The following is a 25,804-nucleotide window of genomic DNA, read 5'->3' as shown; positions in this document are numbered from 1 at the left end:
CCCCGTCCCCATGCAGGTCAGCCCCCCACCCCTATACAGACGAGTCCTGTGTCCCCATCTCGTGTCCCCATCCCGCTCAGCCCCCCCATGTCCCTGTCCCCATCTCCCTGTCCCACTGAGTCCCGTGTCCCCATCCCTGTCACCCCCATGTCCCCATCCGGGTCACCTTCCTGTGTCCCTGTCCCCATGCAGGTCAGCCCCCCACCCCTATACAGACGAGTCCTGTGTCCCCATCTCGTGTCCCCATCCCGCTCAGCCCCCCCATGTCCCTGTCCCCATCTCCCTGTCCCACTGAGCCCCGTGTCCCCTTCCCTTCCAGCCAGCCATGTCCCCCTCCCTGTCACCCCCATGTCCCCATCCGGGTCACCTTCCTGTGTCCCCGTCCCCATGCAGGTCAGCCCCCCAGCCCTATATGGATGAGTCCTGTGTCCCCATCTCGTGTCCCCATCTCGTGTCCCCATCCTGCTCAGCCCCCCATGTCCCTGTCCCCATCTCATGTCCCCATCCCACTGAGCCCCGTGTCCCCTTCCCTTCCAGCCAGCCACGTCCCCACCTCCACGTCCCCCTCCCTGTCACCCCCATGTCCCCATCCGGGTCACCTTCCTGTGTCCCCGTCCCCATGCAGGTCAGCCCCCCAGCCCTATACAGACGAGTCCTGTGTCCCCATCTTGTGTCCCCATCTCGTGTCCCCATCCTGCTCAGCCCCCCCATGTCCCCGTCCCCATCTCCCTGTCCCACTGAGCCCCGTGTCCCCTTCCCTTCCAGCCAGCCACGTCCCCACCTCCACGTCCCCCTCTCCGCCCGCCGCAGCGTCCCCGTCCTCGGCCCCCCGGCCCCTGCGGCCGCCCCCCGGCCCCCCGCGGACCTTGTGGGCCAGCGACTCGAAGATGCCCCAGAAGAGCTTGCGGGTGAGGTGCAGCTCCTCCTCGGAGCTGACGCCGTAGTTGGGCCAGCCGCTGGGCAGGCAGTAGTACTTCCAGCACCGCTCGTAGTGGTTCGTCAGCAGCTGGGGACGGGGCCACACGGCCGTGGGGACGCCCGCCGGGCCCCCCCGCAGCCCCCGGGCCCCCCCGCAGCCCCCGCAGCCCCCCCGCAGCCCCCCCCCCGGCCTCACCTTGAGCGGCATCTTGGCGAACTCGTTGAGGATGGGGACGTCGAAGACCAGCCGGCGCAGGAGGTGCTGCAGCATGGAGGGACGGATGTACCTGGGGGGGGGACAGGGGCCGTCAGCGGGGGCCGAGGGGCCGGGGGGCTCGGGGGGGCTCGGGGGGGTGGCCAGGGAGTGCAGGGGTGCAGGCAGGGGTGCAGGGAGCAGTGCAGGGGGCTCAGAGGGTGCAGGGGGCTCTTGGGGGGTGACCAGGGGGTGCAGGGGGGCTCAGAGGGTGCAGGGGGCTCTTGGGGGGTGACCAGGGGGTGCAGGGGGCTCAGGGGGTGCAGGGGGCTCTTGGGGGGTGACCAGTGGGTGCAGGGGGGCTCAGGGGGTGCAGGGGGCTCTTGGGGGGTGACCAGGGGGTGCAGGGGGGCTCAGAGGGTGCAGGGGGCTCTTGGGGGGTGACCAGGGGGTGCAGGGGGGCTCAGAGGGTGCAGGGGGCTCTTGGGGGGTGACCAGGGGGTGCAGGGGGGCCCAGCGGTGCAGGCAGGGGTGCAGGGGACTCAGGGGGGCATCAAGGGGGTGCAGGGCAGCTCGGGGGGGTATCAAGGGGGTGCAGAGGTGCAGGCAGGGATGCAGGGACGCAGGGATGCTGGGGGGTGCCGGGGGCTCAGGGGGGTGCAGGGGTCTCAGGGGGGTGTTGAGGGGGTGCAGGGGGTTCAGGGGGGTGTTGAGGGGGTGCAGGGGGTTGTGTTGGGGGGACACAGGGGGGTGCAGGGAGGGTCCCAGGGCTGTCGGGGCAGCCGGGGCTGGGTGCAGGGGGTGCAGAGCTGGGTGCCAGGGCACACGTGGGGCTGGGTGACGGGGTGCAGGTGGTTTTGGGGGGATGCACAGGGTGCAGGGCTGGGTGCAGGGGGTGCAGGGCTGGGTGCCAGGGCACACGTGGGGCTGGGTGACGGGGTGCAGGTGGTTTTGGGGGGATGCACGGGGTGCAGAGCTGGGTGCAGGGGGTGCAGGGCTGGGTGCCAGGGCACACGTGGGGCTGGGTGACGGGGTGCAGGTGGTTTTGGGGGGATGCATGGGGTGCAGAGCTGGGTGCCAGGGCACATGTGGGGCTGGGTGACGGGGTGCAAGTGGTTTTGGGGGGGTGCACAGGGTGCAGGGCTGGGTGCAGGGGGTGCAGGGCTGGGTGCCAGGGCACATGTGGGGCTGGGTGACGGGGTGCAGGTGGTTTTGGGGGGGATGCACGGGGTGCAGGGCTGGGTGCAGGGGGTGCAGGGCTGGGTGACAGGGCACACGTGGGGCTGGGTGACGGGGTGCAGGTGGTTTGGGGGGATGCACGGGGTGCAGGGCTGGGTGCAGGGGGTGCAGGGCTGGGTGACAGGGCACATGTGGGGCTGGGTGACGGGGTGCAGGTGGTTTTGGGGGGATGCACGGGGTGCAGGGCTGGGTGCAGGGGGTGCAGAGCTGGGTGCCAGGGCACATGTGGGGCTGGGTGATGGGGTGCAGGTGGTTTTGGGGGGATGCACGGGGTGCAGGGCTGGGTGCAGGGGGTGCAGGGCTGGGTGCCAGGGCACACGTGGGGCTGGGTGACGGGGTGCAGGTGGTTTTGGGGGGATGCACGGGGTGCAGGGCTGGGTGCCAGGGCACACGTGGGGCTGGGTGACGGGGTGCAGGTGGTTTTGGGGGGATGCACGGGGTGCAGGGCTGGGTGCCAGGGCACATGTGGGGCTGGGTGACGGGGTGCAAGTGGTTTTGGGGGGATGCACGGGGCGCAGGGCTGGGTGCAGGGGGTGCAGAGCCGGGTGCCAGGGCACACGTGGGGCTGGGTGACGGGGTGCAGGTGGTTTTGGGGGGATGCACGGGGTGCAGGGCTGGGTGCAGGGGGTGCAGGGCTGGGTGCCAGGGCACACGTGGGGCTGGGTGACGGGGTGCAGGTGGTTTTGGGGGGATGCACGGGGTGCAGAGCTGGGTGCAGGGGGTGCAGGGCTGGGTGCCAGGGCACACGTGGGGCTGGGTGACGGGGTGCAGGTGGTTTTGGGGGGATGCACGGGGTGCAGGGCTGGGTGCAGGGGGTGCAGGGCTGGGTGCCAGGGCACATGTGGGGCTGGGTGACGGGGTGCAGGTGGTTTGGGGGGATGCACGGGGTGCAGGGCTGGGTGCAGGGGGTGCAGAGCTGGGTGCCAGGGCACATGTGGGGCTGGGTGACGGGGTGCAGGTGGTTTTGGGGGGGATGCACGGGGTGCAGGGCTGGGTGCAGGGGGTGCAGGGCTGGGTGCCAGGGCACACGTGGGGCTGGGTGATGGGGTGCAGGTGGTTTTGGGGGGATGCACGGGGTGCAGGGCTGGGTGCAGGGGGTGCAGAGCTGGGTGCCAGGGCACATGTGGGGCTGGGTGATGGGGTGCAGGTGGTTTTGGGGGGATGCACGGGGTGCAGGGCTGGGTGCAGGGGGTGCAGGGCTGGGTGCCAGGGCACACGTGGGGCTGGGTGATGGGGTGCAGGTGGTTTTGGGGGGATGCACGGGGTGCAGGGCTGGGTGCAGGGGGTGCAGGGCTGGGTGACAGGGCACATGTGGGGCTGGGTGACGGGGTGCAGGTGGTTTTGGGGGGATGCACGGGGTGCAGGGCTGGGTGCAGGGGGTGCAGAGCTGGGTGCCAGGGCACATGTGGGGCTGGGTGATGGGGTGCAGGTGGTTTTGGGGGGATGCACGGGGTGCAGGGCTGGGTGCAGGGGGTGCAGGGCTGGGTGCCAGGGCACACGTGGGGCTGGGTGACGGGGTGCAGGTGGTTTTGGGGGGATGCACGGGGTGCAGGGCTGGGTGCCAGGGCACACGTGGGGCTGGGTGACGGGGTGCAGGTGGTTTTGGGGGGATGCACGGGGTGCAGGGCTGGGTGCCAGGGCACATGTGGGGCTGGGTGACGGGGTGCAAGTGGTTTTGGGGGGATGCACGGGGCGCAGGGCTGGGTGCAGGGGGTGCAGAGCCGGGTGCCAGGGCACACGTGGGGCTGGGTGACGGGGTGCAGGTGGTTTTGGGGGGATGCACGGGGTGCAGGGCTGGGTGCAGGGGGTGCAGGGCTGGGTGCCAGGGCACACGTGGGGCTGGGTGACGGGGTGCAGGTGGTTTTGGGGGGATGCACGGGGTGCAGAGCTGGGTGCAGGGGGTGCAGGGCTGGGTGCCAGGGCACACGTGGGGCTGGGTGACGGGGTGCAGGTGGTTTTGGGGGGATGCACGGGGTGCAGGGCTGGGTGCAGGGGGTGCAGGGCTGGGTGCCAGGGCACATGTGGGGCTGGGTGACGGGGTGCAGGTGGTTTGGGGGGATGCACGGGGTGCAGGGCTGGGTGCAGGGGGTGCAGAGCTGGGTGCCAGGGCACATGTGGGGCTGGGTGACGGGGTGCAGGTGGTTTTGGGGGGGATGCACGGGGTGCAGGGCTGGGTGCAGGGGGTGCAGGGCTGGGTGCCAGGGCACACGTGGGGCTGGGTGATGGGGTGCAGGTGGTTTTGGGGGGATGCACGGGGTGCAGGGCTGGGTGCAGGGGGTGCAGAGCTGGGTGCCAGGGCACATGTGGGGCTGGGTGATGGGGTGCAGGTGGTTTTGGGGGGATGCACGGGGTGCAGGGCTGGGTGCAGGGGGTGCAGGGCTGGGTGCCAGGGCACACGTGGGGCTGGGTGATGGGGTGCAGGTGGTTTTGGGGGGATGCACGGGGTGCAGGGCTGGGTGCAGGGGGTGCAGGGCTGGGTGACAGGGCACATGTGGGGCTGGGTGACGGGGTGCAGGTGGTTTTGGGGGGATGCACGGGGTGCAGGGCTGGGTGCAGGGGGTGCAGAGCTGGGTGCCAGGGCACATGTGGGGCTGGGTGATGGGGTGCAGGTGGTTTTGGGGGGATGCACGGGGTGCAGGGCTGGGTGCAGGGGGTGCAGGGCTGGGTGCCAGGGCACACGTGGGGCTGGGTGACGGGGTGCAGGTGGTTTTGGGGGGATGCACGGGGTGCAGGGCTGGGTGCCAGGGCACACGTGGGGCTGGGTGACGGGGTGCAGGTGGTTTTGGGGGGATGCACGGGGTGCAGGGCTGGGTGCCAGGGCACATGTGGGGCTGGGTGACGGGGTGCAAGTGGTTTTGGGGGGATGCACGGGGCGCAGGGCTGGGTGCAGGGGGTGCAGAGCCGGGTGCCAGGGCACACGTGGGGCTGGGTGACGGGGTGCAGGTGGTTTTGGGGGGATGCACGGGGTGCAGGGCTGGGTGCAGGGGGTGCAGGGCTGGGTGCCAGGGCACACGTGGGGCTGGGTGACGGGGTGCAGGTGGTTTTGGGGGGATGCACGGGGTGCAGAGCTGGGTGCAGGGGGTGCAGGGCTGGGTGCCAGGGCACACGTGGGGCTGGGTGACGGGGTGCAGGTGGTTTTGGGGGGATGCACGGGGTGCAGGGCTGGGTGCAGGGGGTGCAGGGCTGGGTGCCAGGGCACATGTGGGGCTGGGTGACGGGGTGCAGGTGGTTTGGGGGGATGCACGGGGTGCAGGGCTGGGTGCAGGGGGTGCAGGGCTGGGTGCCAGGGCACATGTGGGGCTGGGTGACGGGGTGCAGGTGGTTTTGGGGGGATGCACGGGGTGCAGGGCTGGGTGCCAGGGCACACGTGGGGCTGGGTGACGGGGTGCAGGTGGTTTTGGGGGGATGCACGGGGTGCAGGGCTGGGTGCCAGGGCACACGTGGGGCTGGGAGACGGGGTCCCGGGGGGGGTGCATTTCGGGGCCCCGCGTCCCGCACCGGCACAGGGCCATGAGGCACTCCTCGATGACGTCGCGCTGCGCCTTGGTGAGCGAGCGCCCGCGGGAGAGGCGGTAGACGGTGTGCAGCATGGAGTCCACCATGATGGCCCGGTGCTCGGTGCCGGCGAAGAGCGGGGCGCACTTGGTGATGAGCGGCAGCACGGCCAGGCACAGGTAGCGGTTCAGCGCCAGCGCCATCTCCGTCGTGCTGAAGGCGGCCTGCAGCGCGGGGGCCGGTCGCGGGGCGCCGAGGGCCCCGGGGCCGTCCCGTGGGGAAGGGCGGGGTGGGGCACCCCGTGTCCGTCCCGTGGGACGAAGGGACGTTGCACCCCATCCCGTGGGGCAGGGAGCCCGTATCCACCCCACGGGAGCACCCCAAGGCAAAGGGACCCCATATCCATCCCGTGGGGCAGTGAGATCCCACATCCACCCCACGGGAGCGCCCCTAGGCAAAGGGACCCCATATCCATCCCGTAGGACAGGGCAGATTTGGGGGACCCCATATCCATCCCGTGGGGTGAGGGGACGTTGCACCCCATCCCGTGGGGCAGGGAGCCCATATCCACCCCACGGGAGCACCCCAAGGCAAAGGGACCCCACATCCATCCCATGGGGAACGGAGATCCCACATCCACCCCACGGGAGCGCCCCTAGGCAAAGGGACCCCATATCCATCCCGTAGGACAGGGCAGATTTGGGGGACCCCATATCCATCCCGTGGGGTGAGGGGACGTTGCACCCCATTCCGTGGGGCAGGGAGAGCCCCTATCCACCCCACGGGAGCACCCCAAGGCTAAAGGACCCCACATCCATCCCATGGGGAATGGAGATCCCACATCCACCCCACGGGAGCACCCCAAGGCTAAAGGACCCCACATCCATCCCATGGGGAATGGAGATCCCACATCCACCCCACAGGAGCGCCCCAAAGCTAAAGGACCCCATATCCATCCCGTGGGGTGAGGGGACGTTGCACCCCATCCCATGGGGCAGGGAGAGCCCGTATCCACCCCACGGGAGCACCCCAAGGCTAAAGGACCCCATATCCATCCCATGGGGTGAGGGGACGTTGCACCCCATCCCGTGGGGCAGAGAGCCCGTATCCGCCCCACAGGAGCACCCCAAGGCAAAGGGACCCCATATCCATCCCGTGGGGAGACAAGACCACCCGTATCCATCCCACGGGGCAAGGAGTCCCCCCATCTCTGCCATGGGAAGGGAGACCCCCACACCACCCTGCAGGAAGACCCCAAAGCAAAGGGACCCTCTGCCTCGCCCATGGGGCAGGGCGATGCCGTATCTGCCCCCCGGGGTCTCCCCCAAGGTCGGGGCGCCCCGGGGCTCACCGTGTCCAGCGAGGCGGCCGCCCGCATGTCGGGCAGGAAGCCGACCTCGAGCACGTGCAGGAGGAACTCCTGCGTCTCGATGCCGTAGACGCGGTCCAGGAAGAGAACCATGGGCGCCTTGTGGTCCGGCACGAAGCTGGCCGACATGCGGGGCTCCACGGTGTTCCCGTCTGGGGACGCGGGGCCGTGAGGGCGCCCCGGCGGGGGCGGGTGTCCCCGTGTGTCCCCGTGTCCCCCCAGCCCGGTGACCATGGGGATGGCCGGGTGTCCCCATGTCCCACCAGCCCGGTGACCACGGGGATGGCCGGGTGTCCCCATGTCCCCTCAACCCAGTGACCCTGGGGATGGCTGGGTGTCCCCGTGTCCCCCCAGCCCGGTGACCATGGGGATGGCCGGGTGTCCCCATGTCCCACCAGCCCGGTGACCATGGGGATGGCTGGGTGTCCCCATGTCCCCCCAGCCCGGTGACCCTGGGGATGGCCGGGTGTCCCCATGTCCCCCCAGCCCAGTGACCATGGGGATGGCCAGGTGTCCCCATGTCCCCTCAACCCAGTGACCCTGGGGATGGCTGGGTGTCCCCATGTCCCACCAGACCAGTGACCACGGGGACGGCCAGGTGTCCCCATGTCCCCCCAGCCCGGTGACCATGGGGATGGCTGGGTGTCCCCATGTCCCCCCAGCCCGGTGACCATGGGGATGGCCAGGTGTCCCCATGTCCCCCCAGCCCAGTGACCACGGGAATGGCCAGGTGTCCCCATGTCCCACCAGCCCGGTGACCACAGGGATGGCCGGGTGTCCCCATGTCCCCCCAGACCAGTGACCACGGGGATGGCCAGGTGTCCCCATGTCCCACCAGACCAGTGACCCTGGGGGTGGCTTCAGGGTCCCATGTCCCCCCAGCCCGGTGACACTAAGAATGGCTTGGTGTCCCCATGTCCCCCCAGCCTCGTGCCCCCAGGATGGCTGGGTGTCCCCATGTCCCCCCAGGCCAGTGCCTCTGGGGATGGCCGAGTGTCCCAATGTCCCTGCAGCCCAGTGTCCCCCAGCAGGGCTGTGTGTCCCCCCCCCGGCCCAGCGTCCCCTGGCCACCCACCTTTGCCGAAGGCCGGGATCTGCAGCGGGAGGCTGATGACGCCCACGAGGTCGTCGAGGGGCACGAGGGAGCGGAGGATGGCCCGGATGCGCAGCGCCTCGCCCTTGCCCGCCTGGATGAGCTGGGGGACACGGGGGGGGGGGGGGGGCCGCGTGGGCACAGGGGGCACCCGGTCCTGGCCGTGCCCCCACCCCAGACCCCCACGCACGTCCTCTTCCATGCATGCACCCCAAACACCCCTGCACGTCCCTGTCCGCGTCCCCGGACACCTCTCCATGTGCCCCCCCCCGTCTGTGTCCCCCCCCGTGTCCCTACGTGCATCTCCGGGGCGCAGCGGCCCAGCAGGTCGATGAGGGCAGAGTAGAAGGACATGATGGCGTTGCCCAGGTGCACCCGGTTCTCCTCGTGCGTCTCCTCGGCGCCGAACCTGCAGAGGGACGGCAGGGTCAGGGGACACCGGGTCAGGGGACACCGGGCGTCACTGCAGCACTGGGACACCAGGGTCAGGGGACACCGGGTCAGGGGACACCAGAGATCCCAGCAGCATGGGGACACCAGGGTCAGGGGACACTGGCCATCACTGCAGCACTGGGACACCAAGGTCAGGGGACACCGGGTCAGGGGACACCAGACGTCACTGCAGCACTGGGACACCAGGGTCAGGGGACACCAGGGTCAGGGGACACCAGGCATCACCATGGCATGGGAACACCTGGGTCAGGGGACATGAGAGATCCCAGCAGCATGGGGATACCAGGTCAGGGGACACCAGGTCAGGGGACACTGGCCATCACTGAAGCACTGGGACACCAGGGTCAGGGGACACCAGGTCAGGGGACACCAGGCATCACTGCAGCACTGGGACACCAGGGTCAGGGGACACCAGGCATCACCATGGCATGGGAACACCTGGGTCAGGGGACATGAGAGATCCCAGCAGCATGGGGATACCAGGTCAGGGGACACCAGGTCAGGGGACACTGGGCATCACTGAAGCACTGGGACACCAGGGTCAGGGGACACCAGGTCAGGGGACACCAGGCATCACTGCAGCACTGGGACACCAGGGTCAGGGGACACCAGGCATCACCATGGCATGGGAACACCTGGGTCAGGGGACACCAAAGATCCCAGCAGCATGGGGACACCAGGTCAGGGGACACCAGGTCAGGGGACACTGGGCATCACTGCAGCACTGGGACACTAGGGTCAGGGGACACCGGGCATCACTGTGGCATGGGGACACCAGAGATCCCAGCAGCATGGGGACACCAGGTCAGGGGACACCAGAGATCCCAGCAGCATGGGGACACCAGGTCAGGGGACACTAGATCAGGGGACACTGGGCATCACTGCAGCACTGGGACACTAGGGTCAGGGGACACCGGGCATCACTGCAGCATGGGGACACCAGAGATCCCAGCAGCATGGGGACACCGGGTCAGGGGACACCAGGTCAGGGGACACTGGGCATCACTGCAGCACTGGGACACGGGTGAGGGGACACCGGGCATCACTGCGGCATGGGGACACCAGAGATCCCAGCAGCATGGGGACACCAGGTCAGGGGACACCAGAGATCCCAGCAGCATGGGGACACCAGGTCAGGGGACACTAGATCAGGGGACACTGGGCATCACTGCAGCACTGGGACACTAGGGTCAGGGGACACCGGGCATCACTGCAGCATGGGGACACCAGAGATCCCAGCAGCATGGGGACACCAGGTCAGGGGACACGGCATCCCGCAGCACGAGGCTGGCTGCCCAGCCGGCGACGGGGACAGGGACATTTGCAGCGCCAGGCAGGCGCAGGGGCCCCCGCTCCCCACCCCCGTGCGAGCGCCCCGTGCCCGTGCGACGCACAGCTCCCGCCGCCGGTCCTTCTTGACGGTGGGGCCGTCGCGGGCCGGGTCCTCGGAGATCTTGATGGCGTCCTCGATGGCGGCCAGCAGCCCGCTGCCGCCCTCGCCCCGCAGCGCCGGCCCGAAGCACTCGGGCCGCCGGATGAGCAGCCGCACCACCACGTTGGCGTTCTCCTCCACGCTCTCGCCTGCGGGGCCACCGCTCAGCGCGGGGACCCCCGGGGACCCCCGGGGGGGGCAGGGACCCCCAGGGTGGCAGGTGGGGGGCACGAGGACCCCCAGGGTGGCAGGATGGGGTCGGGGGGCGCAGGGACCCCCAGGGTGGCAGGATGTGGGGCACAGGGACCCCCAGGGTGGCAGGTGGGGGGCACGAGGACCCCCAGGGTGCCAGGATGGGGCTGGAGGGGGTGCAGGGACCCCCAGGGTGGCAGGATGGGGGGCACAGGGACCCCCAGGGTGGCAGGATGGGGCTGGAGGGGGTGCAGGGACCCCCAGGGTGGCAGGATGGGGGGCACAGGGACCCCCAGGGTGGCAGGATGGGGCTGGAGGGGGTGCAGGGACCCCCAGGGTGGCAGGATGGGGGGCACAGGGACCCCCAGGGTGGCAGGATGGGGTCAGGGGGTGCAGGGACCCCCAGGGTGGCAGGTGGGGGGCACAGGGACCCCCAGGGTGCCAGGATGGGGTCAGGGGGTGCAGGGACCCCCAGGGTGGCAGGATAGGGGACACAGGGACCCCCAGGGTGGCAGGATGGGGTCAGGGGGTGCAGGGACCCCCAGGGTGGCAGGATAGGGGACACAGGGACCCCCAGGGTGGCAGGATGGGGTCAGGGGGTGCAGGGACCCCCAGGGTGGCAGGATAGGGGACACAGGGACCCCCAGGGTGGCAGGATGGGGTCAGGGGGTGCAGGGACCCCCAGGGTGGCAGGTGGAGGGCACAGGGACCCCCAGGGTGGCAGGATGGGGTCAGGGGGTGCAGGGACCCCCAGGGTGGCAGGATAGGGGACACAGGGACCCCCAGGGTGGCAGGATGGGGTCAGGGGGTGCAGGGACCCCCAGGGTGGCAGGATAGGGGACACAGGGACCCCCAGGGTGGCAGGATGGGGTCAGAGACCCCAAAGGGCCAGGATGGGGCCAGGGGGAGTGCAGGGACCCCAGGGCACCAGGTTGGGGTGCAGGGGGGTGCAGGGAACCCCAGAATGCCAGAGTTTGGGGTGCAAGGGGGTGCAGGGACCCCAGGGTGCCAGGACAGGGTCCGAGAGGTGCAGGGACCTTTGGGGGCCAGGCTGGGGGTGCAAGGACCCCCCAGCATGCCAGGTTCAGCTCAAGGGAGCGCAGGGACCCCCAGGGTGCCAGGGGGCCCCCACGGAGGCCCCAGGGGACCCACACATCCGGGGGCGACGCCCCCAGCCCCGCGGGCGCCCCGCTCACCGTTGACGAAGACGGCGAAGCGGAGGAAGTCGAGGTAGCGCTCGCCGCCGCAGGGGTTCCAGCCGATGTCGGGGTAGCCCTTGGAGAGCAGCATGGGGCAGCTCTGCAGCCCGCAGCTCGCCAGGTACGTCACCACCTGGGCACGGGGACGAGGACGGGGACATTGCACGGGGGGGGCTCGCACGGGGACATTGCACGGGGAGACACTGCGTGCCATCTCACAGGTGGACCTTGCACGGGGACCTCCCATGGGGACCTCGCGCAGGCATCCTTGCCTGGGGGCCTTGCAGGGGGGACCCGTGTCCCCGCTGTCCCCGCTGTCCCCGCTGTCCCCGCGGCCCTCCTTGCCCCAGCGCGCGCGACGCACCTTCTCCAGGTCCTGCTCCTTGAGGGCCAGGGCCAGCTCGTTGTTGTCGATGACGGAGGCGGCCGCCACGTCCAGGGGGGTCGAGCCCCGCATGCCTGCGGGGGCGAGAGCAGGGGGTCAGGGTGAGCCGGGGGGGGGGACAGGGAGAGGGGACCCTGGCTGCCACCACCCGGGGCTGTCCCTCACCCCAGGGTGCCATGGGGACACCTAGGCTGGGGACAAGAAGGGTGCAGGGACCCCGGGGTGCCAGGCTGGGGACAAGAAGGGTGCAGGGACCTCCAGGATGCCAGGTTGGGGACACAGGGACACCCAAGGTGCCAGGCTGGGTGCAGGGGACAGGAGGGGACCCTCGGAGGGTGCAGGGGACAGGAGGGGACCCTCGGAGGGAACGCGGCACGGCAGAGGACACAGGGACGCGTCTCCCTCGGGGCGAAGCTCGCTGCCGGTGGGGCGGGAGCGTGGGGCCAGCGCAGGAGGGAGGGGACAGGGACAGGGATGGGGACAGGGACAGGGACGGGGACAGGGACGGGGACAGGGCTCACCCAGGCCGATGCTGCTGTTCTCCAGCAGGTAGCCGAGGTGGTCGAACATGGAGCGCTGGTTCTGGCGGCTGATGCGGCAGAAGTAGCAGAGGAAGCGGCAGCAGTTGGTGACCATCTTGGGGAAGCGGATCTCCTGGGGGGACGCGGGTGGCAGGCGGCCCTGCGGGGGGGGGGGGGGAACACGGTGCTGGGACGCGGCGGGTGGCCCGGGCACCCCGGGGTGCCGGCGGCGCGGCTCACCTTGGACTCGCCGCCGCCCAGCACGCTGACCATCACCTGCATGACCGTCTCGTGCATGCCCAGCGCCCGCATCAGGTTGGGGTGCTGGTAGAAGACCTTGTTGTTCATGATGTTGCTGCGGGACGCAGGGGACAGGAGGGTCACTGCACCCGCTGGGACCCCCGGCCGGTGCCACGCAGGGAGGACGGGGTGCCCGGAGAGGGACATGGGTGCCCCGGGGGGACACAGGGTGCCTGGGGCAGGTTGGGGTGCCCAGGGGACCCCAGGGGGGACACAGGGTGCTGGGAGGGGACAGGAGGGTCACTGCACCCGCTGGGACCCCCGGCCGGTGCCACGCAGGGAGGACGGGGTGCCCGGAGAGGGACATGGGTGCCCCGGGGGGACACAGGGTGCCTGGGGCAGGTTGGGGTGCCCAGGGGACCCCAGGGGGGACACAGGGTGCTGGGAGGGGACAGGAGGGTCACTGCACCCGCTGGGACCCCCGGCCGGTGCCACGCAGGGAGGACGGGGTGCCCGGAGAGGGACATGGGTGCCCCGGGGGGACACAGGGTGCCCGGGGGGGACACAGGGTGCCTGGGGCAGGTTGGGGTGCCCAGGGGACCCCAGGGGGGACACAGGGTGCTGGGAGGGGACAGGAGGGTCACTGCACCCGCTGGGACCCCCGGCCGGTGCCACGCAGGGAGGACGGGGTGCCCGGAGAGGGACATGGGTGCCCCGGGGGCACTTGGGGTGCCCGGGGGGGACACAGGGTGCCTGGGGCAGGTTGGGGTGCCCAGGGGACCCCAGGGGGGACACAGGGTGCTGGGAGGGGACAGGAGGGTCACTGCACCCGCTGGGACCCCCGGCCGGTGCCACGCAGGGAGGACGGGGTGCCCGGAGAGGGACATGGGTGCCCCGGGGGGACTTGGGGTGCCCGGGGGGGACACAGGGTGCCTGGGGCAGGTTGGGGTGCCCAGGGGACCCCAGGGGGGACACAGGGTGCTGGCAGGGGACAGGAGGGTCACTGCACCCGCTGGGACCCCCGGCCGGTGCCACGCAGGGAGGACGGGGTGCCCGGAGAGGGACATGGGTGCCCCGGGGGCACTTGGGGTGCCCAGGGGACACACAGGGTGCCTGGGGCAGGTTGGGGTGCCCAGGGGACCCCAGGGGGGACACAGGGTGCTGGGAGGAGGCACCAGGTGCCTGGGGGAGCCCAGGATGCTTAGGAGACCCTGGGGGACACAGGATGCCCGGGGGGGGGGGATTCGGGGTGCCGGAGGGCATCCTGAGTGTCCAGGCGGGATACAGGGGGGCTGGGGGAGACATAGGGGGACACTGGGTGCTGGTGGGGGGATGTTGGGTGCCCAGGGATGTGCAGGGTGCCCAGGGGGACGTGGGGTGCCCAGGGGGGACACGGGATGCTCAGAGACATGCAGGATGCCCAGGGGGGACGCGGGGTGCCCGGGGGGGGGACACTGGGTGCTCAGGGATGTGCAGGGTACCCAGGGGGGATGCAGGATGCCCAGGGGGGATGCGGGGTGCTCAGGGGGGACGCGGGGTGCTCGGGGATGTGCAGGGTACCCAGGGGGGATGCAGGATGCCCAGGGGGGACACGGGGTGCCTGGGGGGGACACTGGGTGCTCAGGGATGTGCAGGGTGCCCAGGGGGGATGCAGGATGCCCAGGGGGGACGTGGGGTGCCCGGGGGGGACACTGGGTGCTCAGAGATGTGCAGGATGCCCAGGGGGGACGCGGGGTGCTCAGGGGGGACGCGGGGTGCCCGCACCCGATGCTCTGGATCATGAGGTTCTCCTCCTCGGGGCCCATCTGGACGATGAGGAGGGAGCGGATCTGGCCCAGGCACTCGAGGAGGCTCATGGTGTCGTCGACGGAGACGGCGCTGATGGTGTAGGCCTTGGGCAGCGCCCGCACCAGCTCGCCCAGCCCGTCGTACTGCCGGTGCAGCAGGCTGAACATGGCCCGCACCAGCTCGGGGCTCTGGATGAAGGACTCCTGCGCCCAGTGCACCATGGTCTGCGAGATGAGCTCCTGCAGCGTGCCTGGGGACGCAGCCTGCCTCAGCCGCGCCGGGGGGGCCGCCGGCCCCGCGCCCCCCCCCCGCCCCGGCCCCGCGCCCCCCGCCCACTCACTGGGCACGGGGGGCTCCGCGGGGGGGGCCTCCTCCTCCTCCGTCTTCTTGCGGAGGCTGACGACCTTCTGCACCAGCCCCAGCAGCCGCTGCCGCAGGGACGTGTCTTCCTCCTCCTCCTCCTCCTCCCCGGCCAGCTCGATGCCTGCGGAGCACGGGGGGGGGGGGGGGTCACCGGGGGGTCCTTGTGCCCCATCAGGGGATGGGGGTCCCCATGACCCAAGAAGGGGGGTCCCCATGCTCCTAGGGGGTCCCCACGCCCCGGGTGGGGTTCCCGTGCCCGCAGGATGGAGAAGACTTCCCTTGTCCCCAGCAGGTCCCCGTTGCCCGGGTGGGGGTCCCCGTGTCCCCAGGTGTCCCCGCGGGCGTCCCCGGGCTCACCGCAGTGTGCCAGCAGGTCGTTGTGGAAGTCGAGCAGCTCGTCGCGGATGTCCTCGGGCACCGGGCACTCCTCCTCGTCCGCCGCCGCCTTGTACTGCAGCAGCATGTTGATCTGGGGACGCCGGGGTGGGGGGACGCCGGGGTGGGGGGACGCCGGGGTCAGCGCCGCAGCCGTGACCCCCTGCCCTGTCCCGTGTCCCCCACCGTGCCACACTGTCCCCCCGTCCCATGCCCTGACCCACGTGTATCCCCGTGCCTCAGTGCCACGTAGGCTATACCCACGTGTCCCCACTCCATGCATGTTCCTCTGTCCCCAAAAGTGTCCCCACGTCCCCATGCATGCCCTATGTCTCAGTGCCATGTCCTCCCGTTCCCCCATCCCTGTGCAAGTCCCTGGCCCTCACCCATGCCCCAGTGTCCCCTCGCATGTCCCCATGTCCCTGCTCCTATGTCCTTATCCCTGTGTCCATCTCCATGCCCCTGTATGTGTCCCCCTGTCCCTGTGCATGTCCCCATCCTGGGATGCACATCTCTGTGTCTCCGTGTCCCCGTGCATGTCCCCATGGCCTTGTGCATGTCCCCATCCCCATGCTGGGATGCACATCCCTGTGTCCCCGTGTCCCCGTGCATGTCCCCATGTCCCTGTGCATGTCCCCCTGCCCCGTCCCCATATCCCTACGCATGTCCCATGTCCCCTGATTGACCCCCATGTACCTGTCCCCATATTCCCGTGCACGTCCCCATGTCCCTGTGCATGTCCTGCTGTCCCTGTCCCCATGCATGTCCCCATATTCCTGTGCACGTCCCCATGTCCCTGTGCATGTCCCCATCCCCACGCTGGGATGCACATCCCTGTGTCCCCATGTCCCCACACATGTCCTGCTGTCCCTGTCCCCATGCATGTCCCCATGCATGTCCCCGTGTCCCCATCCCGTATCCCTGTGCATTTCCCCCTGTCCCCACGCCCATATCGCCATGCCCGTCCCCACGCGTGCCCCCGTCCCCGTCCCCACGCGGGGGGGGGGGGGTGTCACCTGCTCCTGGGGGGGCGAGCGGAACTCGCGGGTGCGCCGGGCGGTCTCGGCAGCCGACATGGTGAGCGCCCGCATGAGCTGCCCGTAGCGATGGCGCTGGTCGCGCTGCAGCCGCTCCACGTGCCGCTCCGAGAAGGCCACGATGGCCTCGACGCGGTGCTGCAGCTCCCGGTCGCAGAAGTACTCCAGCAGGTTGCACATCTGGGGCGAGGGCGGGCGCCCGGGGACGTGGGGGGACGCGGGGGGACAAGGGGCGGCCCCAGGCAGCCGCCACCCGGGGCAGGGGGACGACGGGGACCCGGGGCTGCGTCCTGGGGGCAGCAGGGGACCATGGGGCCCCCGAGGATGGGAGAGGATGGGTGGGTGAGGACGGGTGCCTGGGACAGGCGCAGGGGGACAGGGGTTGGGACAGGGTCCCTGGGGATGGGACCTGGGGACAGGGGCGCAGGGACAGGGGCTGGGACAGACGCCCCAGGGAGGGGACCAGGGACATGGGGACAGGGGCTGCAACAGGTTCCCTGGGGATGGGACCTGGGGATGGGACCTGGGGACATGGGCACAGGGACAGGGGCTGGGACAGACGCCCCAGGGAGGGGACGAGGGACACGGGGACAGGGGCTGCAACAGGGTCCCTGGGGATGGGACCTGGGGAAGGGACCTGGGGACATGGGCACAGGGACAGGGGCTGGGACAGACGCCCCAGGGAGGGGACGAGGGACACGGGGACAGGGGCTGCAACAGGGTCCCTGGGGATGGGACCTGGGGAAGGGACCTGGGGACATGGGCACAGGGACAGGGGCTGGGACAGACGCCCCAGGGAGGGGACGAGGGACACGGGGACAGGGGCTGCAACAGGTTCCCTGGGGATGGGACCCGGGGATGGGACCTGGGGACAGGGGCGCAGGGACAGGGGCTGGGACAGACACCCCAGGGAGGGGACCAGGGACACGGGGACAGGGGCTGCAACAGGTTCCCTGGGGATGGGACCTGGGGACAGGGGCACAGGGACAGAGGCACAGGGACAGACGCCCCAGGGAGGGGACCAGGGACACAGGGACAGGGGCTGCAACAGGTTCCCTGGGGAAGGGACCTGGGGACAGGGGCACAGGGACAGAGGCACAGGGACAGACGCCCCAGGGAGGGGACCAGGGACACAGGGACAGGGGCTGCAACAGGCTCCCTGGGGATGGGACCTGGGGAAGGGACCCAGGGACAGGGGCTGGGACAGACACCCCAGGGAGGGGACCAGGGACACGGGGACAGGGGCTGTGACAGGGTCCCTGGGGATGGGACCTGGGGACAGGGGCCCAGGGACAGGGGCGCAGGGACAGGGGCTGGGACAGACACCCCAGGGAGGGGACCAGGGACACGGGGACAGGGGCTGGGACAGGGTCCCTGGGGATGGGACCTGGGGAAGGGACCCAGGGACAGGGGCACAGGGACAGGGGCACAGGGACAGGGGCACAAGGACAGACTCCCCAGGGAGGGGACCAGGGACACGGGGACAGGGGCTGCGACAGGCTCCCTGGGGATGGGACCCGGGGACAGCGGACTTTATGGGGACAGGGGCTGGGACAGGCGCTGCGGGGAGGTGACGGTCCCCAACCCTCACCTGCAGCTTGACCGACTCGGGCAGCTTCATCTGCAGCAGCCCTTCCTCCAGCCCTTCCTCCTCCTCTTCCTCCTCCTCCGCCTCCATCTCCCCGGCCTCGATGGCCTTCCTCCGCGCTTCCCCCTCCTCCTCCTCCTCCTCCTCCCCGGCCGGCGGCGGGCGCCGGCGCTCGCCGAAGACGCGGGGCTCGATCATGCGGAGGACGCGGCGGACGTCGCCGTCGCCCAGGGCGCCCACGGCCAGCAGCGCCGACACCAGCTTCAGCACCGGCACCAGCTGGAACTCCACGCTGCCGCCCACGGGGTCGCGGGCGTGGGGGCCCCCGCCGGCCACCGCCTCGGCCAGCATGCGGATGGCCCGGGCGCCCAGGGCCCCCAGCGGCACCCCGGGGCTCAGCAGCGCCCGCCCGCCCGCCGCGGCCGCCACGAAGCAGGGCTCGGCGAAGTGGGGCCGGGGCCGGAGGCAGGCGCTGGGTCCCACGCCGGGGGGGCCGGGCGCCCGGCCGCCGCCGGGGAAGAGGGTGATGCCCTTGGTGGCCTCGGTCATGGGGACGATGAACTCGGCGCTCATGGAGGCGCGAGCCCGCTGGGCCGCTTCCAGGTGCATGGCCAGCAGCAGGTCGTAGTAGCCGGCGCGCAGCGGCCCCGGCAGCTCGGGGCTCTCGATGGCGAAGAGCAGCTGCGCCTGGTCCACGTGGCTGCAGAGCGCGTGGGCCACCCGGTTGTTGCCCAGGGCGCACACGGCGCAGTAGAGCTTCAGCGAGTGCCACTGGAAGCGCAGCAGCTCCAGCCGCTCCGACAGCTCCATGATGTCGATGCACCTAGGGGCGGGGGGGGGGGGGGGGTTGGGCAGGACGCCTGGGCCCCCTGGGGGCGAAGGGCATCTGGGTCCCTTGGCGGGGGGGCAGGATATCTGGGTCCCCTGGGGACAGGGCATCTGGGTCCATGGGGGAGAAGGGCATCTGGGTCCCCTGGGGACAGGACATCTGGGTCCCCTGGGATGTAGACAGGACATCCAGGTCCCCTGGGGACAGGACATCTGGGTCCACGGGGGAGAAGGGCATCTGGGTCCCCTGGGGACAGGACATCTGGGTCCACAGGGGAGAAGGGCATCTGGGTCCCTTGGGGACAGGGCATCTGGGTCCCCTGGGATGTAGACAGGACATCTGGGTCCCCTGGGGACAGGACATCTGGGTCCACAGGGGAGAAGGGCATCTGGGTCCCTTGGGGACAGGGCATCTGGGTCCCCTGGGATGTAGACAGGACATCTGGGTCCCCTGGGGACAGGACATCTGGGTCCACGGGGGAGAAGGGCATCTGGGTCCCTTGGCGGGGGGGCAGGACATCTGGGTCCCCTGGGGACAGGACATCTGGGTCCATGGGGGAGAAGGGCATCTGGGTCCCCTGGGGACAGGACATCTGGGTCCACAGGGGAGAAGGGCATCTGGGTCCCTTGGGGACAGGACATCTGGGTCCCCTGGGTTGTAGACAGGACATCTGGGTCCCCTAGGATGGGGATAGGAGGTCTCATCCCATGGGGGAGGACAGGACATCCAGATCCCCTGGGGACAGGACATCTGGGTCCATGGGGGAGAAGGGCATCTGGGTCCCCTGGCGACAGGACATCTGGGTCCATGGGGGAGAAGGGCATGTGGGTCCCTTGGTGGGGGGGCAGGGCATCTGGGTCCCCTGGGGACAGGACATCTGGGTCCATGGGGGAGAAGGGCATCTGGGTCCCCTGGCGACAGGACATCTGGGTCCATGGGGGAGAAGGGCATCTGGGTCCCTTGGGGACAGAGCATCCAAGTCCCTTAGGGTGCAGGCAGGACACTAGGTTCCTCCAGGGACAGGGCATCTGGGTCCCCTGGGGACAGGACGTCTGGGTCCTTAGGGGCAAAGGGCATCTGGTCCTCTGGGGTGGCACAGGACATCTAGGTCCCCTGGGGACAGGACATCTGGGTCCCCTAGGATGGGGATAGGAGGTCTCATCCCATGGGGGAGGACAGGACATCCAGGTCCCCTGGCGACAGGACATCTGGGTCCATGGGGGAGAAGGGCATCTGGGTCCCTTGGGGACAGAGCATCCAAGTCCCTTAGGGTGCAGGCAGGACACTAGGTTCCTCCAGGGACAGGGCATCTGGGTCCCCTGGGGACAGGACGTCTGGGTCCTTAGGGGCAAAGGGCATCTGGTCCTCTGGGGTGGCACAGGACATCTAGGTCCCCTGGGGACAGGACATCTGGGTCCCCTAGGATGGGGATAGGACGTCTCATCCCATGGGGTGAGGACAGGACATCCAGGTCCCCTGGGGACAGGGCATCTGGGTCCACGGGGGAGAAGGGCATCTGGGTCCCTTGGGGACAGGGCATCCGGGTCCCTTGGGGTGCAGGCAGGACACTAGGTTCCTCTGGGGACAGGGCGTCTGGGTCCCCTGGGGACAGGACATCTGGGTCCTTAGGGGCGAAGGGCATCTGGTCCTCTGGGGTGGCACAGGACATCTAGGTACCCTGGGGACAGGACATCTAGGTCCCCTGGGGACAGGACATCTGAGTCCCCTAGGATGGGGACAGGACAGCTGGGTCTCCTGGGGACAGAACGTCTCATCCCATGGGGCAAGGACAGGACACCTAGGTCCTCTGGGGACAGGACATCTGGGTCCCCTGGGATGGGGACAGGATATTTCATCCCATGGGGTGAGGACAGGACATCTAGGTCCTCTGGGGACAGGACATATCAGTCCCCTAGGATGGGGATGTTTGAGTCCCCTGGGTTGGGGACAGGACAGCTGGGTCCCCTGGGATGGGGACAGGACATCTGGGTCCCCTGGGGACAGGACAGCTGGGTCCCCAACCTGTTCTCCTCGGGGATGTGCAGGGCCATCATGACGAGGGGGTCGACGCACTCCACCATCCAGCCGAGCCGCTCGCTGACGCGGGCCATGTCCACGGCCAGGAACTCGTTGGGCATCCGGCTCCAGGTGACCGGCGTCAGGAGCTGGATGACGAGCCGCGGCGGGCACTGCGGCTCCGGGTTCTTGCGCTCGCTGTAGAACATGGCGGCCGAGATGGGCATGATGTTCTGCGGGGACACGGAGGGGCGTGAGGCACGGGAGGGACCCAGGCGTCCGGGCCGCCTGCTCCCGCCGGGAGACCCCACCGGGGTCCCCTGGCTCCGTCCTACAGATCCCGCTGCCTCCCGGAGGACCCACGCTCACCTTGAGCTTGCCCAGCTCAAACTGGATGACGTTCTGGCTGGTGGGGAGGGCAAAGACGGCTGGGAAGAGCTTGGTGTTGGGCTCCACCTGGCAAGGACAGAGCTGCTGAGGGCGGGGACGGGGACGGGGACCCACGGATGGGACCAGGGAGGGGACTCCCCCGCGCCCTCGCGGGGGGCCGGCTCACCTGGAAGAAGGTGTTGATCTCCTTGCCGTTGGCCGTGAAGGTCATGAGCCCGGTGGCCAGGTCCACGAGGCAGCCGATGACCAGGTCGGCGTGGCTGACCCGCGCCTGCTGCGTGTTGCTGGCGAACTCCCCTCCCCAGACCATGTAGCAGTTGCTCCGCTTGATGCTGCGGGGGCAAAAAGGGGGTGACCGGGGGGGGGGGGGCACCTTCCCCATCGCCCCCCCAGAGCCTGACCCTGCCCCGTCACCTCCCTGGGGATCCCAGTCCTGGACCCTTCCCCATCACCCCCCGAGGGACGCCAGTCCCGGGGCCCTTCCCCATTGCTCGGCCATCCTCCCCCAGGACCCTCTGGTCCCCCCAGCCCCACGGCATCCCCGTGCCCCACATCTCCGGTCCCCCCAGCCCCACGGCATCCCCGTGCCCCACATCTCCGGTCTCCCCAGCCCCACGGCATCCCCGTGCCCCACATCTCCGGTCCCCCCAGCCCCACGGCATCCCCATGCCCCACATCTCTGGTCCCCCCAGCCCCACGGCATCCCCGTGCCCCACATCTCCGGTCTCCCCAGTCCCACGGCATCCCCATGACCCACATCTCCGGTCCCCCCAGCCCCACGGCATCCCCGTGCCCCACATCTCTGGTCCCCCCAGCCCCACGGCATCCCTATGCCTCACATCTCCGGTCCCCCCAGCCCCACGGCATCCCCGTGCCCCACATCTCCGGTCCCCCCAGCCCCACGGCATCCCCGTGCCCCACATCTCCGATCCCCCCAGCCCCATGGCATCCCCATGCCCCATATCTCTGGTCCCCCCAGCCCCACGGCATCCCCATGACCCACATCTCCGGTCCCCCCAGCCCCATGGCATCCCCGTGCCCCACACCTCCGGTCTCCCCAGCCCCACATCTCTGGTCTCCCCAGCCCCAGGGCATCCCCGTGCCCCACATCTCCGATCCCCCCAGCCCCACGGCATCCCCGTGCCCCACATCTCCGGTCCCCCCAGCCCCACAGCATCCCCGTGCCCCACATCTCCGATCCCCCCAGCCCCATGGCATCCCCATGCCCCATATCTCTGGTCCCCCCAGCCCCACGGCATCCCCATGACCCACATCTCCGGTCCCCCCAGCCCCATGGCATCCCCGTGCCCCACACCTCCGGTCTCCTCAGCCCCACATCTCCGGTCCCCCCAGCCCCACGGCATCCCTGTGCCCCACATCTCCGGTCCCCCCAGCCCCACGGCATCCCTATGCCCCACATCTCTGGTCCCCCCAGCCCCACGGCATCCCCGTGCCCCACATCTCCGGTCCCCCCAGCCCCACGGCATCCCCGTGCCGGCCGGCGGTACCTGTCGTGCACGTTGCCCTTGTCGTCGCCCATGGTGACGGTGACGGTGCGGACGTGGGAGAGGTCGAAGGCGGTGTCGTGCTGGTGGTAGTCGGGGGTCACCCAGCCGACCCACACGCACGTGGGCTCCTGCCCCGCGAAGATCCGCACCGAGTAGTAGTACTGGGGGGAGAGAGGCGAGCGTGGGGCTGGGGCCGCGGAGGGCACCGTGGGGCGCGGGCGTGGGGGACAGGATGGGGACGGACGCCGTGGGGCACAGGGATGTGGGATGGGGGACAGGACGGGGACGGAGATGTGGGGACGGACGCCGTGGGGCACAGGGATGTGGGATGGGGGACAGGACGGGGACGGAGATGTGGGGACGGACGCCGTGGGGCACAGGGATGTGGGATGGGGGGCAGGACAGGATGGCATGTGAACTGTGGGGCAGGGGATGCAGTACAGGGGACAGGACAGGGGTGCTGGGACAGGGATCAGGGTACCGGGATGGGGGACAGGAATGGTGGGATGCGGATCAGGGTACCGGGATGGGGGACAGGGATGCTGGGACGGGGATCAGGGTACCGGGATGGGGGACAGGGATGCTGGGACGGGGATCAGGGTACCGGGATGGGGGACAGGGATGCTGGGACGGGGATCAGGGTACCAGGATGGGGGACAGGGATGCTGGGACGGGGATCAGGGTACCAGGATGGGGGACAGGGATGCTGGGACGGGGATCAGGGTACCGGGATGGGGGACAGGGATGCTGGGATGCGGATCAGGGTACCAGGATGGGGGACAGGGATGCTGGGACGGGGATCAGGGTACCGGGATGGGGGACAGGGATGCTGGGATGCGGATCAGGGTACCAGGATGGGGGACAGGGATGCTGGGACGGGGATCAGGGTACCGGGATGGGGGACAGGGATGCTGGGATGCGGATCAGGGTACCAGGATGGGGGACAGGGATGCTGGGACGGGGATCAGGGTACCAGGACGGGGGACAGGGATGCTGGGACGGGGATCAGGGTACCGGGATGGGGGACAGGGATGCAGGGATGGGGATCAGGGTACCAGGATGGGGATCAGGGTACCAGGACGGGGGACAGGGATGCTGGGACGGGGATCAGGGTACCGGGATGGGGGACAGGGATGCTGGGAAGGGGATGCCGGGACAGGGATGGGGGGTTAGGGTCGCCGGGACGGGGGTGCACCTACCGTGGTGGTGTTCATGATGACCTCGGGGTCGTCGCGCTCGTCGGGGACCACGTCCTCCTCGAGGCGGGGGACGGTGGGCACCGCGGGGGGCGGCGCGAAGGGCGTCTTCCTCGCCTTGAACAGGAACCTGGGGGGCACCGGGACTGAGGGGGGCTGGCCCCATGCGCCCCATAGCAGCACCCCCCCCACGGCCCTGCTCAGCCCCTAACCGTGCCCCCCAGGACACCCACCGTGGGGCAATGCCCCCCAGCACCCCGCCATGGGGCACCCCCATGTCCCCACCATGGGGCAATGCTCCCCAGCATCCCACCATGGGGCACCCCCGTGTCCCCACCATGGGGCAATGCCCCATATCCCGCCGTGGGGCACCCCCGTGTCCCCACCATGGGGCAATGCCCCCCAGGACACCACCATGGAGCATCCCCATGTCCCTGCCATGGGGCAATGCCCCCCAGCATCCCACCATGGAGCATCCCCATGTCCCCACCATGGGGCAATGTCCCCCAGCACCCCACCATGGGGCACCCCCACGTCCCCACCATGGGGCAATGCCCCGTATCCAGCCGTGGGGCAGCCCCCCATCCCCGCTCACCCCCTCCGGGTCTTGCCCTTCTCGGTGGCCGCATCCTTCTCGTTCTCGGCGCGGGGCTGCTCGCGGGGGGCCGGGGCGGCGGGGGCCCCCCCGGGCGCCTTCTCGGCCTCGCCGTCGGCCTCGGGGTGCCGGGGGGCGGCGGAGCGGCGGAGGCGCTCGAAGTCGGAGAGGGGCTCGAGGCCGGCGTCGTCGGGGGGCTCGGGGGGGCAGCGGGGCAGTGGCGTGGTGCCCGGGGCGCAGCGGAAGCGGGGGTGGAACTGCACGGGCAGGCTGAGGCGGAGGAAGAGCAGCTCGGGCTGGGCGGCCGGCGAGCCCAGCGCCCGGTGTGCCAGCCGCAGGCACGGCGGCGTCTCCACCGTCCCGTCCATCCGCGTCACCTGCGGGAGCCACCCCCGTGGGGACGGGTCACGCGGGGACCAGGGAGCCCCGGCGGCCGGGGAGCCCCCGCCCACGTGCCGGGACCCACGGGGACAAGGCACCACCCCAGTCTGGGGACACCTGGGGATTGGGGACCTCATAGGGACATGCGTCACCCCAGTCTGGGGACACTTGGGGATCAGGGACCTCGTGGGGACAGGCATCACCCCAGTCTGGGGACACTTGGGGATCGGGGACCTCGTGGGGACAGGCATCACCCCAGTCTGGGGACACTTGGGGATCGGGGACCTCATAGGGACATGCGTCACCCCAGTCTGGGGACACCTGGGGACTGGGGACCTCGTGGGGACAGGCATCACCCCAGTCTGGGGACACTTGGGGACTGGGGACCTCGTGGGGACAGGCATGACCCCAGCCTGGGGACCCCCAGGGATCAGGGACCCCCTGCACCTGGGACCCCCCCCCCCAAGGGACACGCATCTCCCCACCCCTGGGACCTTCAGGGACTGGGGAGCCCCTGGGGACCCTGCGGGGACCCATCACCCCAGCCAGGGGACCCGAGGGGCTGGACACCTCCCACCCTCCCTACAGCACCCCAACCCCCCCAGCCAACCCCACTGCCAACCCCCATGGGACTTCCCGGGCCCCCAGTCCTCCGTGGGCCCCCCCTCTCCAAGGTCCCCCAGCCCCTGCAGGAGTCCCTCCAAGTCCCCCCTCGCCCAGGACCCCCGCGCGGCCCCCCGACCTCGAGCTGGGGGTGGTCGGGGGGCACGGGGGCGAACTGGGGCAGGCTCTTGCTGAACCAGAGGGTGATGGGGCGCTTCATGTTGATGGCGAAGGGCTCGAAGCCCTCCTGGAGACCGCAGATGGTGAAGAAGCGCAGGCTGCTCACGTCCTGGCCCAGGTTCAGCCGCCCCACCTGCTCCAGCCCCAGGCTGCACACGGGCACGAAGCCTGCGGCACGGGGCGGCGCGGCCTCAGCGACGGGGCCCAGGCGTCCGGGAGCCGCCGC

The 25,804-nt window shown here is 70.4% G+C and overlaps 1 protein-coding gene across 1 annotated transcript in view; it reads right to left on the bottom strand.

The window, feature by feature from the left end:
• The window catches only part of RYR1 (ryanodine receptor 1), a 92,638-nt gene that overhangs the window by 39,608 nt on the left and 27,226 nt on the right, over positions 1 to 25,804 (bottom strand). Inside the window, exons 28-50 of the mRNA XM_064503004.1 lie at positions 25,538 to 25,746; positions 24,415 to 24,791; positions 23,823 to 23,949; positions 22,624 to 22,784; positions 21,282 to 21,447; positions 21,095 to 21,181; positions 20,732 to 20,958; positions 17,884 to 18,703; positions 16,272 to 16,472; positions 15,238 to 15,349; positions 14,858 to 15,001; positions 14,494 to 14,767; positions 12,730 to 12,844; positions 12,490 to 12,622; positions 11,948 to 12,042; positions 11,581 to 11,716; positions 10,155 to 10,341; positions 8,605 to 8,716; positions 8,290 to 8,410; positions 7,197 to 7,366; positions 5,849 to 6,069; positions 1,115 to 1,205; positions 866 to 1,006 (exon numbers count right to left, since the gene is read on the bottom strand). Of these exons, the coding sequence (XP_064359074.1) occupies positions 866 to 1,006; positions 1,115 to 1,205; positions 5,849 to 6,069; positions 7,197 to 7,366; positions 8,290 to 8,410; positions 8,605 to 8,716; positions 10,155 to 10,341; positions 11,581 to 11,716; positions 11,948 to 12,042; positions 12,490 to 12,622; positions 12,730 to 12,844; positions 14,494 to 14,767; positions 14,858 to 15,001; positions 15,238 to 15,349; positions 16,272 to 16,472; positions 17,884 to 18,703; positions 20,732 to 20,958; positions 21,095 to 21,181; positions 21,282 to 21,447; positions 22,624 to 22,784; positions 23,823 to 23,949; positions 24,415 to 24,791; positions 25,538 to 25,746 (4,427 nt within the window). The remainder of the gene's footprint in view (positions 1 to 865; positions 1,007 to 1,114; positions 1,206 to 5,848; positions 6,070 to 7,196; positions 7,367 to 8,289; positions 8,411 to 8,604; positions 8,717 to 10,154; positions 10,342 to 11,580; positions 11,717 to 11,947; positions 12,043 to 12,489; positions 12,623 to 12,729; positions 12,845 to 14,493; positions 14,768 to 14,857; positions 15,002 to 15,237; positions 15,350 to 16,271; positions 16,473 to 17,883; positions 18,704 to 20,731; positions 20,959 to 21,094; positions 21,182 to 21,281; positions 21,448 to 22,623; positions 22,785 to 23,822; positions 23,950 to 24,414; positions 24,792 to 25,537; positions 25,747 to 25,804) is intronic.

Source organism: Dromaius novaehollandiae, chromosome 34 (assembly GCF_036370855.1).
Source record: "Dromaius novaehollandiae isolate bDroNov1 chromosome 34, bDroNov1.hap1, whole genome shotgun sequence".
NCBI classification, from domain to species: Eukaryota; Metazoa; Chordata; class Aves; order Casuariiformes; family Dromaiidae; genus Dromaius; species Dromaius novaehollandiae.
Note: the sequence above shows the minus strand (reverse complement) of the source record. Positions and strands in the feature narration are given on the sequence as shown.